At 53.3% G+C, this 20,105-nt stretch overlaps 1 protein-coding gene, 1 long non-coding RNA gene and 1 pseudogene across 3 annotated transcripts in view; 2 read left to right on the top strand and 1 right to left on the bottom strand.

The window, feature by feature from the left end:
* Window positions 1–420: 420 nt before the first annotated feature.
* Window positions 421–1,702, top strand: LOC147377325 (large ribosomal subunit protein eL39-like; annotated as a pseudogene).
* Window positions 1,703–3,899: 2,197 nt separating this feature from the next.
* On the bottom strand, window positions 3,900–6,889 carry LOC147377324 (uncharacterized). Of its 2 annotated transcripts, none has more exons than XR_015137012.1 (3): window positions 6,639–6,889; window positions 5,842–5,986; window positions 3,900–5,312 (listed from the first exon to the last, which is right to left on the bottom strand). It is a non-coding gene; the product is annotated as an uncharacterized LOC147377324 (long non-coding RNA). The 2 variants fall into 2 exon arrangements; XR_015137013.1 differs by having other exon boundaries at window positions 6,698–6,864.
* A 69-nt stretch (window positions 6,890–6,958) lies between these two features.
* Window positions 6,959–20,105, top strand: part of ECE1 (endothelin converting enzyme 1) — a 125,235-nt gene continuing 112,088 nt past the window's right edge. Inside the window, exon 1 of the mRNA XM_086327084.1 lies at window positions 6,959–7,084. Within this exon, the coding sequence (XP_086183210.1) occupies window positions 7,082–7,084 (3 nt within the window). The 5' untranslated portion in view covers window positions 6,959–7,081. The remainder of the gene's footprint in view (window positions 7,085–20,105) is intronic.

The following is a 20,105-nucleotide window of genomic DNA, read 5'->3' as shown; positions in this document are numbered from 1 at the left end:
CCTGACCACATCCGGGTCTGTGCACAGGTGGCTCCCACTGCCTGAGCCCTCTGCCTTCCTCTGGGTGTGTGACTCCATCCGTCACACTCAGCTCCTCCCTCTCCAGTGCCCCTGCCCTCCCTGCCATGTGCAGCATCTCCAGAACCCAGCACCTCTTCCCTGTGTGATCAGTTACATTTGCTGAGTTGGTCTTGACATCCTCTCCCTCCTGCCTGATCTAGCTTGCCCACCTTGGCCCACTCTATTTCTGTGCCCTTTCCCATTTCTCTATGACTTGACTCTCTTTGGCTGTCAACCAACACATTCATGTGACCAAATGTTTTTGTTTATGATCAACATCTTCTCCATTTACCAAAATGCAGTGAAGTGGCTGCTCGGTGTTAAAGCAAACATTATAAAACATGAATTTAAAAGAGCTCTTTTCTCTTCTCCGCCATCCTATGTGCGGTTGAGTTCTCTCCTCACCATGTCTTCTCACAAGACTTTCAGGATCAAGCGATTCCTGGCCAAGAAACAAAAGCAGAATCGTCCCATTCCTCAATGGATTTGAATGAAAACTGGCAATAAAATCAGGTACAACTCCAAGAGAAGACATTGGAGAAGAACCAAGCTGGGTCTTATTATAAGAAGCAAGCTGGGTCTATAAGAAGTGGTCTTAACATGTGTGGCACACATGTTAAGACCACTTTTTTAAGCAGCCAAATCACAATGAAAACATCACTACTGTAATGCTTGGCCCATGATGTTATTTCCTCACTATCAGTCTGAGACCCAGTAATAAATGTAAAACGTTGGAATTGTTCTTGTATTATATGGTTTGTGATGACGTACTGAATAAATACTGTCAGTTAGGACATGGGCCTGTCCAATGATAGAAATGTTCTCTAGCTACCAAGTACTTAGAAGTACAGCTTGTAAAATAGGAACTGGCTTTTAAAAATGTTGTTGTCTTATTGTTCCCTATAACTAGCAGCTCTTACACCTACTGTTATAGGAAGTACACGTATGTGTCATCCTTGAACCTGAAGGCAGCACCTTTTTAAAATAAACCGTGGGGGGAGGGGTGCTTGCCACAAGACATGCAGGATCTTAGTTCCCCAACCAGGGATTGAACCCACTTGGCTGCCAGGAAAGTCCCATAAAAAGCATGTTTATATGCTATTCTATGATGTGGACCAGGGTTTGGCAAACTGATCTGCCTGTTTTTGTATGGTCTGTGAACTAAAGTTATGCATTTTTAAATGGTTGAACAAATCAAATGTTTTTGACATTTAATAAATTCAAGTTTACCTACCAAAAAATAAATAAATAAATAAAACATGAATTTAAAAGAGAGGTTGAAAGCCATTAGAAGGAGATAGGGAGAGATCTTTTTGGGCTTCTGGACTGAATTAGTAACTGAAGTGGAATATATAACTTACCCAAGAGTGTTCTAGCAGCCAAAGCAAAAGGGGAAATGGCAGTGTGGTTCTGGGGTGACTTGGTTCCTTGAAAAACCACACCCTTACCCCCTCAACTGATAAGGGCTGTAGATAAAAAAACTACCGGCAGGGAAGACCTTTGAGGAAGTGGGTTTCCAGGCTCCGCATGCCTGTCCCTCCTGGCAGTCTCTGTGCTCATCCCAGCTAATGCTCAGGAATTTCTTCTGCTTCACTGCTCCAACCTGGCCTACTTTCCCCAGCTCTGGGCTCCGCAAAAGTAGTGGGTCTCCCATCTGAGAAACGTCAAACTTGGGCCAGGTGACCACTGTGGGGGAAGCAGCAAAGACTTAAAAACTGAAACAGGGACTAGAATAGATGACCGATTCAGGTCCAGCCCTCAGAGTCTGTGAGTTTATGCCTGGGTAACCGAAGTGCAGCCCAGATTCCCAGCCAGCTCCGGTTCCTGTATGCTCCTTCAGAGAAAACAAATTCACACATCACAACTTGAAAGCTGCCTTACTCTGGGTTACTGACCATGTTCCACGCAGCTTCAGGCTCTTCATGTAGAAAACAGGGACGATACTGATCACAAGGAATCGTGGAGTCAACGACAGTGCATGTCTAACTTTTATTTATGTATTTTCCTACATGATCAGAAGCAGAAAGGGTTTTGAAGCTCCTTAAAAAATCAACAACAACAAATAGAACTAAGAAAGCTACATTAACCAGAAGATTAAAATCAGAGAAGTTATTTCAGGGACTTCCCTGGTGGTCTAGTGGTTAAGACTCTGTGCTTTCCCCTCCCCCGCCCCTCCCCCAAAGAAAAGAAAAAGAGAAGCTGTATCATCCCTGCTCCCTACTTTCTGGCTATGTGACCTTGGGCCAGTTGCTTTGCTTCTCTGAGCCTCGGTTTCCTCATTTGTAAAGTGAGATAGCAGTATCCTCCCCCGTGGGTATTACAGACTTAAACAGTGTGATTAGCACACTGTCTGGCATATAGTAAGCAGGCAATGCATTTTAGCAATCTTATTATTGTGTAATCTCATTTTTTGTTTATAAGAAGAGTAACCTGGATAAAAGCTGAGCCACTTTGAGGCCAGTCTCAAATCCTTATTGAATTAGAAATATCATTTCCTTTCCCCACCACAAAAAAAAAAAAAAGCAATTCAAATGTTTATTCAGTACTTCCAAAAATGTTAAAGATTTCATTCATTTAAAGATTTCATGCATAATTTCAACATAACTTCTTAACATTCCTTTTCCTCTCTTTGTTCCTTCTTCTCTTCTTCCCTCCCACCCTCTGCACACAGCACACACATCTGTCTTCCGAGTCCCTCAAATATTTTCTCAAAGCTCAGGCTTCATGGCTCTGGCTCCCTGGCTCCTGCTCCAGCCTCTCCCGTCTCCTCCCTTCCAGCATCCTCTGCCCTGTCTCTCCTGGCTTCTGTTTTTCTCCTCCCTCACCCTGTTACTCAGATCCACAGGACAAAGCCAGGCTGAAGATACCTGAACTACAGTTTTCTTCCTGAAAGGTAGGAGGGGGACTTCCCTGGTGGTCCAGTGGTTAAGAAATCTGCCTGCCAATGCAGGGGACACAGGTTCTATCCCTGGTCCAGGAAGATTCCACATGCCAAGGGGTAACTAAGCCTCCTCTGAGGGGTAACTACTGAAGCCCGCACATCTAGGTCCTGCGCTCTGCAAGGGGAGAAGCCACTGCAGTGAGAAAACCCCTGCTTGCCACAGCTAGAGAAAGCCCGCATACAGCAAGGAAGACCCAGTGCAGCCATAAATAAATAATTTTTTTTAGTAAAGGAAAAGCAGGTATAATGTGAGCATCCAAAATATGTTCCAATGGTCCTGTATTTAAATCATGTAAAGTGCCAAGTATGGGGCCCAGGGCACATTTGATAAACAGCATCTACTGTTGGTCAGGACTTAATGGACCTCCAATCCCTCACAGAAACTCAAACTGCCCAACTGAATCAGAGTAGCTAGTGGCCCAAGGAGAAAAGGATCAGGCTGGAACATCCTGGTCCCCAGCCCCATCCCAGGCAACCTCTCTACAGCATTGGGTGAGTCAAGAAATAGTCTAATTGGATCTGACAAGCTCTGCCTGCCCTCCTGGACCAACCTCCTAACGGGCTCCTCCTTACTACATCCTCTTAGACAGGCTGGTGGGTGGGTGTGTGTGATAGGGGAGTCTGTTCCTAGAGAGTCTGGTGATACTCTCCAGGAGCTCTAGACTATAGCTTCAGTTCTGTTATGGAAGACAAGACAAAATAAAAAATCGAATAGCTCTTTTAATGAGTCTCATTTTGTCTGCAGACCTATAGCTGTCCAATCTATCCAGACTCTGACTTGGTACGTGGTATCAGCAACCCCCTATCCAAATCAGTTAACCACTAAGGATTCCTTGGGTACCCACTGTATGCTAGACATTACCATCAAGACGATAACAGAGGAAAAGTGGAGGAAGAATACCAATAAAAACTGTTGCCATTTATTGAAGGCCTATGAAATATAAGCCTCTCTACAAATTCTGGAGGATTCTTCTTGGACCTGCATTGGGAAGATCCCCTGGTGAAGGAAATGGCTATCCACTCCAGTATTCTGGCCTGGAGAATTCCATGCATAGTCCATGGGGTTGTAAAGAGTCGGACACGACTGATCAACTTTCACTTTCACTTTTCACACTTGGATCTTGCTGAGTCCTGAGGCTGGGATAGCTAGACCCACATGGACTTCAAACACCAGGTACCTCTGAGACCCTCAGGCTCGGTGGCCTGGCCAATCAGAACCCTTGGTCACACTGACTGGCCAAGGAATGGATACATATTTCAGTAACAGCCAATGAGACTTGGTTTGGCGAATGCTGTTAGAACAGTTGGGAAAAGAGTCTCTGTTTCTGCTGGAGCTGTGGGAGATTAGGACGCATGGCTAGAGCTGCTGGCAGCCACTTTGTGATTAGGAGGAGAGCCTGCCAGAGAATGAGATCAGTAGGGAGGGAAAGAATCTTGAGGGACCAAGAGACTGACCCTGAATCCTGACGACATCATCTGAGCTCCTCAGTGCAGCCATGCCTAGAGCTTGCTCGACCCTGTCCTTACCATTTTAAGGTAGGTTTTCTGCCAGTTCGAGCCCTGATGCTCTGACTACTGTACCCAGAAACCTGAGTGTTTGGCAGAAGCATCCTCAACATCCAGTCTATAGGAGCCTGACAAGGGAATCGGGTTCTCCTGCCACACAACTGCCCATGTTTCTGTCAGCACAGCGAGCCCACAAAGGCCAACAGAAGCAGTATGGCGCCAGAACGAAGGAGCAAGTCCTCCTAGGCTCGCTGTGTCACCTTGGGGGAGTCACTTTCCCTCTCTGAACGTTCACTTTCCTCACCTGTAACATGGGGCCGGGGTGGGAATCATGGTATCTGTAGAACAGGTTTGTTCCCATGAGGCTGTTTGGGGAGGGGAATACTGGGGACCCCCGAGGAGCTGGGGGTGAGGGTCAGAATGGGCAGCACATCTTCTCCCTGCTGTGCCCCGAGCAGCATGAAGACCAGGGCCTGTCTTTCCCAGGCAGCCTGTGGGATGGAACACAGAAGACAGCTCGAGTGCTGGAAGTCCTCAGTTCTAGTCCTGGTTCTGCCGCCAGAGCAGGGTCTGCCTCTGGGTATGCGCCTCCCCTGCCGGTGTGTCCCCTTCAGAAGTGGAAAAGCCACGCCCTTTCTCCTCGGTTTTCTGGAAGGGTCAGGATCCTGTCGTGTTCACTGTTGTACATCTCCAGTACTCAGCCCAGCTCCTGCCTCACTGATCCAGCAATCCAGGATGCCCATCATGCGAGCGAAAGAACTGCGGTCAGGATACCTGACCTTTCTTCTCTTCTTTTCGGAACATGCTGTTGGAGTATGACACATACAGAAAAAAGGCACAGATCCTAAGGAGGCTTCACAGACAGCACATCCCTGTACCCAGCCCTCCCACCCGCAAGCCACCCTCTACCAGCACCTGGAAGTCCCCTGGTGCCCCCATTCCAGTCATTCCTTCCACAAAGGCAAGGCTGGCTTCTGACAGCATCAAAGTGCTTTGGACTTTATAGAAATGGAGTAACGCTCAACATTTTCCAGTGATTCATAGCTTACAAAGAGCCCATGTGTACACAAACTCATTAAATCTTCACATCAGTACTGAGGGGTAGGCAGGAATTACAAATTCTACTTTACAGAGGAGAAAACCAAGGCTCAGAGAGAAGGGAATCCCCTGAATTACATCACTGGTAAGTGGACTGCCAGGATAACTGGTTCCATTTTCCGGTCTCCCTGGATCTCAGAATGTCCCTCCAGGCATTAGGATGCAGTTCCCAGGAATGGTCTGGGCAGCTGATAGTATAAGTTATCAGTCCTCCAGGATGGAGAGAAGGCACAGACCTTCAGTCCAGAGAAGATCTGGGCACCTTCAGGGCAGGGCCCACCTCTCCCTTCTTTCAATCCGTGGCACTCAACAAACTTTGTGAATTCTGGCAAGTGGCCCCCCTCCCTGTCTGCTTCCCTCCAAGCTGGAGAATTCAGAAGGCTGTTGAACGGAAACAGGGAGAGTTATTTCCCCAGCCCCCTCCCTGCCCACCAGGTGGCCACATACACTGCCCAGGTTCCATGGTCTCATTTGGCTCCTGGCACACTGTGCCCAGGATGAACTCTTACACATCCTTCAGTGTCCCAACTCCCATGTTCTCTGGAATGTCTGTTTCTCCTAACCATCCACTTATCCCAGAAATTAACCCGCATTAATTTCTCTTTCTCAACACAACACAATCACAAAGTCACACGGACAAAACACACTCTGGCTGTATCTTTCTCTCTCTCTCTTTTTCACAAACTGGGCTGCATATACAGTTGTTCCAAATAATAGCCACGGCCCTCGCAGGTCTGCACATGCGAACAAACACAGGCTACACCACAAAACCACAGGATTTGGTTTCTACTTGTTTACAGCTGAGGCACAGAATATCTTTCTACCATACCAGCGTGTGTGCACAACAGGCCCAAGAGTACAGATCACACACCATACAAACACACAGACACACACTTCCTTCACTCAGGCAATCACACAACCACATGTAGAGACAGTCCTTCCCTGACATACAGACCGGTGTAGCGCGCACACACACACACACACACACACACACACACGCGCGCGCGCGCGCAGCTGCAATGCCCTGGCTCACACTCCGTGCAGGCACCAAGCAGGAAGACAAAGGTCGCCGAGGCTCCCGGCGCCGCGCACCGAACGCAGCTGAGCGGCTCCCTGGCCTTGGCCGGTCCCGAGCCGGGTCTCGGCGAGGTCTGGAGCCCGCGCCCGGCGCCGGAGCCCCAGCCCGAGTCGGCCCTCGGGGGTGCGCACGCGGCCCCCCGGCCCCGGCCCCGGCGCACCGAGAGTTAAGGCGCGGGCGCGGGCGGGGAAGGCGGCCCCGGGCGTGATTGGCCGCGCCGCCCGGGCCCCGCGCCCCCGCGCCTCGCCATTGGTCCGTCGGCGGGCCCGCCTCCCGGGGCTCAGTAGCGCGAGCCGCGCTCACTCGCGGGGTCCGAATCTCGCCGTCCGGGCAGCGCGGCCAAGACCCGGGAGTGGGGCCGGGAGCGCGGCGCGGGGCCGGAGCGGAGCGCGCGAGCGATGGTGAGTGCCGCGCCCGGCCCGCCTCGACCGTGGGACTCGGGGCCGGCCCGGTGCGCGGGGGGCCTGGGAGCCGGCTGCGGCTGTGGGGAGGTGTGCAAGTCGGAGGGCGCGCGGGCCGCGCTCTGCTCGCCTGGCGGCGCCGCGCTCTGCTCGCCTGGCGGCGCCGCGCTCTGTTCCGTCGGGGGCGGCTGGAGGGGGTCGGGGTGGCCGCTTCGGTTCTTGCTCCCTTGGTGTGGTTTTGCGCTAGGGTGTCCGGAAGTCCCTGAACGTGGCTGGGCTTGGAGACCCTCGGCGGGTTCCGTAAGGGGGTCGGGGACCATCCGAAGCGCTGGATTCGGTAGGACCTGAGTGTCCCGGGACTCTGAGGCGAGTCTAGGACTGAGGCTCGGCTTGGAGCGTCGTGGATGGTTGCGCCGAGAGCTTCGGAGGCGTAGTTCGGGCGCCCCGGGACTACGGATCCACTATGCCCTGAGGGTTGAGAGTGGATGCTGTCAGAGACCAGGGGCCTCTGGGGGGACCCTAAGCCCAGCGATCTGGTCTCCCCAGCATGTCCCAGTAATGGGTCTTTATCGGAGGGGGTTGCTGAGGCCACTGACTCGGATGGGCAGTGGCACCCGGGAGAAGGGACATGGGGACTTCGGCGGGGCGGGGGAGGGGGGGTGGTGTTTCTGAAGTCCCCGGAGAGAAATCCGTTTGATCAGGCTGAATTCGTTGAGGCTGTTTTAGAGAGGAGGGTTGTTCTGGAAGGAAAGCCAAGATCTTTCAGTACCTCTCTGGGGCCTGGTGACCACCTTGCCATTATGGAGGCCAAGGCCACCTACTTCTCTGTGGCTTGTTTTCTCCAAGGGCAGGCCCCTCCGATTCTCTCTCTAGTCCTGCTCTGTGCCCTGTGGAGTGGATACAAGGCACCATGTAGGGCCTGAGGAGGGCATGAGTCAGTGATGGTGGCTGCCAGTCCCACGGAATATCCCGTTCTTCTTCCCTTCAAGCCAGTCCCCTCTTTTCTCACCCACGAGTGTCTGCCTCCCCTGCACCACCACGAGCCACTCCAGAGTCAGTAATAATGAAGTTATGGCTTGACTCCGCACCTAGAGGCGCTTAGAGACCATCTTGGATCCAACCTACCTCTTTGATCAGGAGCCTCCCCCCTGGATCGCTCCTCGTGAACAGTTGCAGTGGCAGGGTGCTCACTCCCAAGTGGATCGGCACTTGATTTAAGGTCTCAGTATATGGGAAATAAAAAAAGGGTGACTTTGAGGTCATATCATCCACTCTGCCTCCAAGCCCACCCTGACCTTAGTTACTCAGAAAGAGAAATTTATCCTTCTCAAAAATCAGTTAAAGAAGGCGAGGTCACTGTGCCTTGGTGATACTTTTCAGAGCCTTACAACCTTCCAGCCTGTCAGAAAGACCCCTGGTTTTGTCCTTAAACAGACTTGGGTTTGAATTCTGGCTCCTCTACTTCCCCAGAGGGACACGTGACATCATCACCTCTGAGTTTCCGTTTCCTCTTCACCTGTGAAATGAGACAATATGTCTTATCTCCCACGGATGGGGTACAGATTTGCTGAGCTAACCCAGCAAGAGGGCTTTACTTGAATACAGCTTAGTTTCCTTTCTGATACAACCTTAAGCTCCAGGTAGGAAGTTCTACCTGACATCTAACCTATTTGCTGAGTACAGAAGAATGATTAAAGTTTATCATGTGGGGAGAAAAAGGGGAAGGTGATACTTAGAAAATCGGGCATTAGCTCATCATTCAACAAAGATTTATTGAACTCTTCTATATGCCAAGTCCTATCTAGGGAGGAAAAATATGGTCATAAACACCATGGTAAGAGCACTTCTGTGGGACTTCCCCTGGCCACCCGGGGGTTAGGGGCTGCGCTTCCACTGCAGGGCGCCCGGGTTCAATCCCTGGTCAGGGAATTAAGATCCCACATGGCACATAGCATGGCCAAACAAAAAAAAAAAAGAGGGCTTTCATTAGTCCATAAATGTCCACACCATCCTCAGGCCAGGTGGCATGTCTTTAAGAGAGGTGGCGCAATGCTGCCAGGGGAGGGCTCCCTTCTGGATGGAGAGGTGGGAGAAAGCTTCACCAAGCAGGTGGCATCTGAATTGGAGAGAACATCCCAGGTCAGGGCACCTGTGCGAGCACAGGTGTGGGAGTGTGGGAAGTATTCTTGGAAAGGGCCCAATGGGGCTTGGTCGGCATGTGGGCACCGGAGCGGCAGGAGAGAGGAGAAGGTGGCAGGGGACGCTGCTGGGGCTGGATGGTGGGAGGCTGGGGCAGGCCGAGGGGCCGGAGCTCCACGGTGGGTAGCTGGTCCACTGCAAGCGGGTGGGAAGAAGCAGACGTCAGGCTCCTCGGCCCCTGTCATTTTGGTTTCTCCTAAACACCAGGCCCTGCGCTCATTCCTGAGGTGGGGGTGATTCAGGGCTGCTAGAGTGTTTATTCCTTGGCTCTCCTGCTCCACGGGTTTTAAACAATTCAGCGTTCTTGCCAGCATTGCCAAGTTTCCCCTGGCCCCTGGGTTCCTAACGGGGCTCTGCTCAGAGAGCGCGTGGGCTGTTTCCTGTGTCCTGTCTCCATCTCCTTGATGGTCCCCAGCTTCCCACCTTGGTCTCTAACGCCTTGACAGGGAGTCAGCGCTGCTCTCAGAGGTTTCAAGTAGACGCCCTGCCGCCCCCCCCCGCCCCACCCCTGCCCCGCAGGCTTGGGAGATGAGGGTTCTCAGGAGGCTTTTTGTGCCTCTGTCTCTGGTTGTCCTTATACTGCCCAGCAGCAGGCACAGAGAGGCAAAGGACATTGTCCAGGGTCACACAGCAAGATGGGACCAGAGCAGGCACAAACCTCCTGGATGTCTGGGGGGTTCCCAGACAGACAGTGTGGGGGAAGGAGGCCCAGCCTGCTCTTGTGGAGCCCTGAGAATGTTTCTTTACCTTCCCAACTAGGGGTTGAGCTGGAGGGTTGGCAGTCATCTTTACTGTAGGTGGCTGAGCTGAGAACCGGGTCCAGCTTCCAAGGGTCAAGACTGGATGTACCACCCACTTGCTGCGTGACTTTGGATCACCTGTTCCTTCTCTCTGTGCCCCCTTTCCTGCCAAGTGTGGCAGATTTGCTCCTTGTCAGGATCACAGGCCAGTACCACCTGGTACGCGACACAGAAATGCTTCACAAACTGTTGAGAACTTGCAGGAGGAGAAGGGGACGACAGAGGATGAGATGGTTGGATGGCATCACCGACTCAATGAGTTTGAGCAAGCTCTGGGAGATGGTGAAGGACAGGGAAGCCTGGCGTGCTGCAGTCCATGGGGTCACAGAAAGTCGGATGCAACTGAGCGACTGAACAACAACAACAAAATGACTGATTGAAGATGGGAGGCCAGCTACATGCCCCCGAACCAGTCTGCAGGGAGTTCCCAGAGTACAAAGTATCTTTCCCCAGTGTGGCCAGGCCACTGTGCTATTGGGTCATTGCTTATAGGCACCTTATTAACTTTTGTTAAAGAATAGATACATTGTTTCCCAGATGGAGTTGGAGAGACCAAGCCCTATCCTGGGGGAGAAGTAGGATTTAAGTAGTAGGCGGGCTACGGGGTGGGTTCAGCAGAAAATTTCAGGTGTTGGCCTAGACACAAACAGCTTGGCCAAAGTCCACGCTTTGATGTCTGCGGTGACAGCAACAAGGGAGGAGCCATCAGCAAATGTTTACGACTTTTTGTTCCCCTCAATTTTTTCTTTTCAGTTAACTAGGTAAGCGCCTCGCCCTGGTCAAAGTGCTGCATCCATTCATTCATCCACCCATTCATTCATCCACCAAAAAAGTATGCCTGGCATAATGCCAGGAGCTGGGGCTGTGGGCATCAGTGTGGATGAGACTGGGAGGTCTGTTTTTCAGGCCGGCAATCAGGAGATATGGAGTAGGAAATTACAAGTGTGATTTCTGTTACCAAGGAGACACACAGGGTGCTGTGGCACAGATAGGGCAACCTGGGGCTGGAGAAAGGCTGCCCTAGAGGACATGCCATGAAGGTTGTGGCCTTAAAGAATGGGCGAGACCGGGAAGAGCATTCCAGGCGGGGGAAGCGGTAAGTGGGAGATGGGACAAAACTTGATGCTCTCGGGAGTTAATTTGCCTGCAGGCTCAGAAGATGACGCTTGGTAGGTGGCCGGGGTGGGCGGGTACAGGGAGGGCCCGGTTCAAGATTTGGGGCTGGATCCTAAGGGCAGTGAGGGGAGTGACGTGGTCAGGTCTGCATTTTTGAGATCATCGCAGAGGCTGCTTTGCGGAGAATGGAGGGAAAGGGCAAGGCTGGAGGCCGGGAAACCCATTAGGAGACCGCTAGAGCGGCCCCAGGAGAGACCACAGTGGTCTGAATACCCACTGCTGCCCCCCAACCCTACCTCACACTCCCATCATGCTGCCCAGGGTGGGCGGTGCGGCGAGGAGGGGGTCTGGCCCTAGAGGTCTCCCAGAGCCCCCTGCCCTGTTGGCGTGGACCTTCCTCTTCTCCTGATTTCATGCAAATAACTAGCGAGTCTCTGGGAACTTTGATCTAACAAACGAGAAAGGTGAAGTTTCCAAAAAGTTCTGAAACAAGGTAGAAAATGGGGATGCAGCTTCAGGGTCCCCCTGGCCATGGGGGTGTATCAGGGAAGGCTTTCCAGAGGAGGCGGCATTTGAACTACTTCCTTGGGCCACAGTGAATGGAATGGAAGGCTTCCAAGGAGCTAAGCTTTGGAGAGAGGACAGTAAGGAGATACTGACTCACTGGGAAGGACCCTGATGCTGGAAAGATTGAGGGCGGGAGGAGAAGGGGTGACAGAGGATGAGATGGCTGGACGGCATCACAGACTCGATGGACATGAGTCTGGGTGAACTCCGGGAGTTGGTGATGGACAGGGGAGCCTGGCGTGCTGCAATCCATGGGGTTGCAAAGAGTCGGACACGACTGAGGGACTGAACTGAACTGAAAGAGGTATAGTCTGGCAGGGGGCAAAATTTAATGAGTAACCAGTGCTGACTGAACCCCACTGCCAGAGGAGGGCGCTGGGAGTCTAGGACCCGGGGGTCCTGCCCTTTCCCCAGTGGTCCTGAGGATGGGGTGCCCAGGCCTGTCTCGGCTCACTGACAAGCCTCAGAAAGGCTCCCTCTCCCCACAGGCCTCCTGGTGGGGGAGTTAGTGAGGGGCAGATGTAAACAGAGGAACAAGTTTCTGGAAAACATTCAGGAAATAAGCTGAAGGAGGATCCAACTTCAGGGAGGTGGGCCTGGCTGCTCGATCTCCTTAAAATCTTGGAGTGCTTGTGTTAAAGGGGGATTTGTAACCGCCTAATTCAACAGCGCTATCTTACAGGAGGAAAGACTGAGGGGTAAGGTGAGCGTCCACCATGTGCCTGGCACTTACGTGTCACCCTTGTGACCGTCACACCAACTGCAGGGAGCAGCTTCATCCCCATTACGGACCTGGGAAGGCTGAGGCTCAGTGACCAGCGGGGAGTTAGGACCTGTAAGCGGGCAGCAGCCTCCCGATCACTCAGGATCCTGGCCTCAATCCCACACTGCCACTCGGTTTGGCGGAAACAGCCTTCCTGGGAAACCCCCTGGGGACGGGGATGGGACTGTTGGGCTATGGCCAGAGACCCTGGGAGCTGGTTGGGGCTGGACGCTGGCCAGGCCGACGTATTCATTTCACCTTTGCCCGGCACTTGACAGTTGGTGAGGTCCTTCCGCCCACCCCCTTCTCCACCTGTCCGTGATCCCACGGCCAACAGGTGGCCAAGCCAGGGCTGAAACCCAGGCCCTTGTCCCCCAGCCCAGACCCCTGTCTCCCAGCTCCTGGCATTGCCCCGGGGGCCCCAGACCAGGTCCCCAGTGGCCCCTGGCTGGAGACATCCCCAGCCTCCTGACCTCATGCTCCCCGATTGTGAGGAGCGGCCCCTGACCCAGAAGACAAACCCTCCTCTTCCCCAGGCTCCTCCCCACCAGCTCCTCCCCTCCTCGGCTGGAAGGCCGGAGAGGGCTGTGGGCAGCAGGCAGGAGTCAGGTTACAGGGTAAACACCGCAGAGTCAATATTTAGCTCTCCTGGAACCGAGCCTGCCTCCCACGCGCCGCCCCCAGTGTGCGGGCCTTCCCGGAGCTGGTCACCAAAGGCAAGGCCAAGGGCAGAGATGTAGCTTCAGCCTACGGCCCTCCGCAAGACGCACTTAGTTTTACCATCTGTAAAATGGCGTGGCTAGAACAGACCGATTCAAGGGGTCCTTTTCAGCTGTGATATGCAGGATTCCAAGCATGATGCTCTGGTTCAGAGCACGGGTGTGGAGTTGGCCAGTCTGGGGTTTCCATCTCAGCTCTGCATTTCCTCCCTGCGAGGCTGTGGGAGGTCAGCCCCTTCGAGCTTCAGTTTCCCCAGTCTGTAAAATCAGCTGCTAACGGACCTGTCTTGGAGGATCACTGGTGAGGATTAACAAGATGACACACTGATGCGCAGAGTTTGGGGCACAAGATAAGAAGTGAGTGGGGCGTCCTTGGTGGCTCAGACAGTAAAGAATCTGCCTGCTGTGCTGGAGACCCGGGTTCAATCCCTGGGACAGGAAGATCCCCTGGAGGAGGGCATGGCAACCCACTACAGTATTCTTGCCTGGAGAATCCCTGTGGACAGAGGAGCCTGGCAAGCCACAGTCCATGGGGTTGCAAAGAGTCGTACACGCCTGAGCAACTAACACACATAAACACAAGAAGTGAGTAAGTGGTGGTGGTGGCTGTTATTCCAGATAAACATTTGATAATCCTCTGGATCCAGGCACTGGGTTGCATCACTTGGGAACAAGAACCAAGGGTGGGAACTGTAACCTCAAACCCTCCTAGTACTTGGGCTAGGGGAACCCAGGAGTTGAAAAAGCCCTTGGATTAACACCACAAACACACACACACACACACACACACACACGAGTTGAAAAAGCCCCTGGGTTAACACCACACACACACACGCACACACCCAGGTCCAGGACTGACCTCAGCGATCTGTGGCGTGAGAGGGGTGAGGGAGGAGGCAGAGGGGAGGACGGATGCATTTCCGAAGCAGTTAGTTCACAGGAGCTTCGCGTCCAGTACAGAGAGGGGCCGTTGCCTCCAGCCCTGGAGAGGAGGGGGCGTGGGGCAGGGCAGACAGGGAGGGGGCAGCTGCCGGCCGGCAGGTGTGGGCCAGGGTCCAGCCTGGCTCCCTCGCTTTTTGCGCTGTCACCTGGGACAGCATGCCACCTCTCTGAGCTTCGTTTTCCCCGTCTCTAGTATGGAGATGGTGGCGCCTGTTTTGTATTCCAGTTGAAACACTTGTATCAGATGCTGTTTCGGAAGAACCCAGTTCCCTCCTGGCATATCCAGGGGGCTCAGCCTGTTTTATCAGCCTCTTTTATGGTCACGAGAACCACTCGCTGGTCCTGCTTATCAGCGTGCTTCTTGAGGGCATGAGTGTGAATTTTTAAAAATTGTGGCAGAGGGACTTTCCTGGCGGTCCTGTGGTTAAGAATCCGCCTGCCGGTGCAGGGGCCATGGACTCGATCCCCGGTTGGGGAGCTGAGATCCCACCTGGCCACAGAGCAGCTAAGCCCGTGGGCCACAACCACTGAGTCCGTGCTCTGGAGCCCCTGAGTCGCAACAAGAGAAGCCCCTGCCCACCGCAGCTAGAGAAAGCCCACGCACCGCACCGAAGACCCAGTACAGCCATGAATGTAAAATTAAAAAGTTGCGGCATAATTTACACAAGATGCACATATCTTGTACAGCTCAGTTTTCACAGATGTACACACTTACATAACCACCACCTAGAGCAAAATATAGAACCTTCTGCCGCCGCCAGAGAGTTCCCACGTGCCCCCCCGCCCCCACTTCCCGTGGGAAGTTCCCATGTCAATCCCCCTGCTTCAGGGGGCCGCTGACCTATCTTCTGTTCCTCTGTTTGGCCTGATTCTGAACTCTGTCTGCGTGAATTCACATGTATGTATGCCTGGGTCTGGTTTCCTTCAGCTTCCGTCAGCACTGAGTGTAGCTCCTCCAAGCTGTTGCCAGGACTCATGCCTTTGTGGGCTCTGTTACATGCAGCTGGTTGGATGTACACGTGCACGTCCATGGATGGTGTTTGAGTGGATTCCAGGTAGGGGCGGCAGTGACATTCCCGTGCCTGTCTCCTGGGCGGGTCGGAGGGTCGGTGTGTGTTTCCTAGAAACTGCCACACATTCCCCAAGGAGGGCTCTGTTCACCGCTTTGCCCTGGACCCACAGCCTAACCTAGACTACCTGCCTGATGAATGTCCTTCTAAAGAAAGATGGAATTTGAGTCCTTGCTTTGTCTTAAGGCTTCAGACCTATGCCGATGGCCTCAGGACCTGACTCCTCTGGGCAGGGGCTCTGCCCAGATCCTGAGCTTTGTCTAGAAGCCCCTCAGTCCTCGGGGCAGGGCGGGAGTCTGGCCCGGGGGACCCCAGGCCGTGAGGCTCTACCACTGATTGGCTGTGGGACCTTAGGAAGTCCCTTCCCTCCCTGGTCCTCAGTTTCTGCTTCTCCCAAACATGGTGTGGATTGAAGGTTTCTGCGGCTCCCTGGTTTGGTGGGCTCCCCTCATCTGGGAGCATCTGCTCCCAATTGCTCTATGCTTCTCCACCTCAGGGCTTGCTCCGGTGCCCCTGTGTCCCGAATCTCCAAAGAAGGACCCTTTAGGAAAGTGGGTCGTCTCTTCATTCTTGGCACCCTCGATAAATACCTCCTCGTGACTCAGTCCTCTCTGGATGAGATTTCCCCCTGGCCAGAGGGGGCCCCTGGTGGTGGGAGCCCCACCCATGGAGGCTCTGCAAAGGTAACAGGGCCACCCTGGGTCTGAATCCTGCCGCTGCTGGTTCTGTGACCTTGGGCAAGTGACTGCATCCTCTTCTGCAGGGTGATAAGGCTGAAGTGAGGTCCTGCCTCATGGTGGGGGCCGCAGAACCCCTGCCTGTAAGGAGCTGCCTTCTAGGAGAAGGAGCCACAGATTTTAAACAGGCAAACCAGTCAGCCAGAAAGAGCCCATCAGAGAGAGGAGAGAAAAGGAACATGGGGATGAGGCTGTGGGAACGGGAAACTCTAGATGGCTGGGGAAGGATGAGGACGGGGCGGCCAGGCAGAGATGCGGGGAGAGGAGAGAATTCCAAACAGGATAGCCAGTGCAAAGGGCCTGAGACAGAGATGAGGGATCAGGCACATTATGAGTGGCTGGAAGGCTGATGGGACTGGCTGATGGATGGAGGGAGCAAGGGGGAAGTGGGTAGGAAGAGGTGGGTGTGGAGAGGCCAGGTCCTACAGGGCCTTGTCAGGCTTGGTTCATGGGGAGTTGGCATTTCCTCTTTTAATTAATTTATTTTTGGTTGCACTGGGTCTTCCTTGCTGTGCGTGGGCTTTCTCTAGCTGTGGCCGGCGGGGCCTAGCTGCTCTTCTGTGTGGTCCACGGGCTTCTCATTGCCGTGGCTTCTTCTGTCGCCGAGCACAGTCTCCAGAGCATTTGGGCTTCCGTAGTTGCGGCCTGCGGGCTCAGTAGTTACGGCACACAGGGTTTAGTTGCCACGGCATATGGCATCTTCCTGGACCAGGGATCAAACGTGTGTCCCCTGCGTCAGCAGGCGGACTCCCGTCCAGTGTGCCACCAGGGAAGTCTGGCATTTCATTTTTCAGAGTGATGGGAAACCGCTGCAGGGCTCCAGACGGGGAGGGGACGCATTTGGCTTTAGGAAGGCTCCGGCTGCTGTGTGGGGAGATGGCCTGTAGGGGGCAGGAGTGAGGCAGGGAGGCAGCGCCCAGTGGGAGCCACCTTCCCCTGTCCTGTGGGCAAAGGAGGCTTCTGTTAGGCCAGGACCGGGGCTTTGAGCAACTGCTTCAGAGGAGGAGAGAGAGGTGACAGGGCCATCCCAGGTGCTAAAGATGTTCCTGGAAGCTGAGCCTGGTGGGCAGAGAACTGACGCTTGGAGTCAGAGAGACCGGTCTTAAGACCTGCTTTTGAACTCAGCCTTCCAGAGTGAATTTCGGGTCCTCCCAGAGGGACCCCTTTCCCAGCACCCCAGGCCCTGGGGACCCAGGGACATGGAGCAAGAAGGGCCCCTCCGCACCCTCTGCCGAGAAGTGAGGCGGAGGAAGTGATAGCCTCCAGGGCTCCCAGTCCTCCCCCCACCCCTCCTCCACAGGCTGCAGCTCCCATGGCCCGGCTCCAGGCCATCCTGGGGCTTTGTGGTTCCCGGGTGTTCCGGCCTGGTCTGAGGCAGGAGGTGGCCGCGAGAAAGCGGTCCTTCACCTTCCTCTGCCCCTGAATGGGTGGTTACTGGGTATCCTGCTGGGCTTCCCCGGTGGGTGGGGAGGGAAGCCACAGGGAGGGCAGGGCCTGGGAATTCACAGTCTCTTGAGAGCCACATGCAAATGGGGACTTAGATGTCATCTAGAGCGGTCTCTTCATGGGGAGACAAAGATTCAGGAAGGGAAAGAACAGTCTTGTGGACCTGACTGCTTCCCCTTCCGTGCAAGTCCTCTGCAGCCAGCAAAAGTTAAGAAGTTAATACGAGGTCTTTCTGTATATCCTCCCTTAAGCATCAGCTCTGGCTTGAGCTGGTGTCTTTGAGGAAAAAGGGATCTGGAAGTTGAAACCCTGGAAAACAAAGGGCCTGTATCTGGGAGAGAAACAGGATTAGAATAGAGCCATTTAGCAGGGAGAGGAAGGGAATTCGGAAGGCTGAAAAAAGTTGGAATTCAAGCTGAATCAGCATTTGCTGAATGCATCTTCTGTGCCAGGTATGGGGGTATCTCTGCCCACCCCCCAACAAGGAACTCCCAGGCCTGTGGGAGAGACAGACAAGTCAACTGGCAACAAGTGAGAAGCCACAGCCTTTAAAGGCTGGATGACTGATTTGGCCCAGGGTGGTGATTATTTTGAGCTGGGTCTTGAAGGATGAGTAGGAGTTCGCCAGCCAGGCAGAGCCAGAATTTAAATCTAAAGAGTCTGTCTTGGCTTGGCCTCACTACCCTGTGAGCCTTAGGAGATGTGAATCCTCTGGTCCTGGGCCACTGAGTGTGAACCCTGGGCAACTGTCCAGCCATTTCTCATCCAACCCCTGATCCTGTCCTCTCAAACCCTGTTGCCTCCCGCTTCCACCAGGGTGGTGGGTGGTTGACCAGCCTTGCGTGGAGAGTCTCTGTCCTCTCTTGATGGCCAGGACTTCAGTCCTGAGAAGGACGCACAGATTCCACCGCCAGTGCACCTGTGGCTGCAGAGCAGGCACGAAGAGACGGTGAAGGATTTCCTCTTTCATTTTGCAGCTCTTCTCACTTCCCTGCACCAACCCCCACCCCCAGCAACCTGAGATGTACTTTGCATAACGCACTTCTCAGATCTTTCCAACAATCCCGGCAATTAGATGGGCTTCCCTGGTGGCTCAGAGGTTAAAGCATCTGCCTACAACACAGGAGACCTGGGTTCAATCCCTGGGTTGGGAAGATCCCCTGGAGAAGGAAATGGCAACCCACTCCAGTAGTCTTGCCTGGAGAATCCCATGGACAGAGGAGCCTGGTGGGCTACGGTCCACGGGGTCCCGAACAGTCGGACATGACTGAGCGACTTCACTTTCACTTGTCACCATTTTAAGCCTGCAAAACGCCTGACCTGCCTCTTGAGAAATCTGTATGCAGGTCAGGAAGCAACAGTTAGAACTCAACATGGAACAATAGACTGGTTCCAAATAGGAAAGGAATATGTCAAGGCTGTATATTGTCACCCTCCTTATTTAATTTATATGCAGAGTACATCATGAAAAACTCTGGGCTGGATGAAGCACAAGCTGGAATCAAGATTGCCAGGAGAAATATCAATAACCTCAGATATGCAGAAGACACCACACTTATGGCAGAAAGCAAAGAAGAACTAAAGAGCCTCTTCATGAAAGTGAAAGAGGAGAGTAAAAAAGTTGGCTTAAAGTTCAACATTCAGAAAACAAAGATCATGGCATCCGGTCCCATCACTTCATGGCAAATAGATGGGAAAACAGTGGCAACAGTGGCAGACTTTATTTTGTTGGGCTCCAAAAATCACTGGAGATGGTGACTGCAGCCATGAAATTAAAAGACGCTTACTCTTTGGAAGGAAAGCTATGACCAACCTAGACAGCATATTAAAAAGCAGAGATGTTACTTTGCCAACAAAGGTCCGTCTAGTCCAGGCTCTGGTTTTTCCTGTGGTCATGTATGGATGTGAGAGTTGGACTGTGAAGAAAGCTGAGCACCGAAGAATTGATGCTTTTGAACTATGGTGTTGGAGAAGACTCTTGGGAGTCCCTTGGACTGAAAGGAGATCGAACCAGTCAATCCTGATATTGAAGCTGAAACTCCAATCCTTTGGCCACCTGTTGCGAAAAGCTGACACATTGAAAAAGATTCTGATGCTGGGAAAGATTAAAGGTGGGAGGAGAAGGAGATGACAGAGGATGAGATGGTTGGAAGGCATCACGGACTTAGTGGACATGAGTTTGAGTAACCTCCGGGACTTGGTGATGGACAGGGAGGCCTGGCTTGCTGCATGGGGTCCATAGGGTCGGACACGACTGAGCGACTGAACTGAACTGACTGAACTGTCACCATTTTAAGCCTGCAGAAGGCAACAAAGAGAGTTTGAGCTGCACGTCCACGGGCACACAGCTAAGCACATACTCTAGAATTTGCTCCTCAGCTGGTCTAACTCCAAGGCCTGTGCTCACGTTTCTAAGCCGTGAGGAAGCAGACCAGTCATGATAGGCTGGGCCTTTCTGGTGACTGGTGCTCCGACCCCCATCCACGCAGCCTCTGGGCTTCTCATCAGGGCCCCAGGACTTCTGCAGGTGGGTGGTAACAGTAGACTCCATTGTATTAGTGGCAGCCCTTCTCAAGCCCAAGTGTGCGTGAGAGTCCTCAGGGGCTCTGGCGACAAATGGCGTGTTTCATCGCCGTTGTCACACGCACTCTGACTCCGTCTG

Source organism: Bos grunniens, chromosome 2, assembly GCF_055505025.1.
Source record: "Bos grunniens cultivar Pamir isolate PY7600 chromosome 2, Bosgru_T2T1.0, whole genome shotgun sequence".
NCBI lineage: Eukaryota > Metazoa > Chordata > Mammalia > Artiodactyla > Bovidae > Bos > Bos grunniens.
Note: the sequence above shows the minus strand (reverse complement) of the source record. Positions and strands in the feature narration are given on the sequence as shown.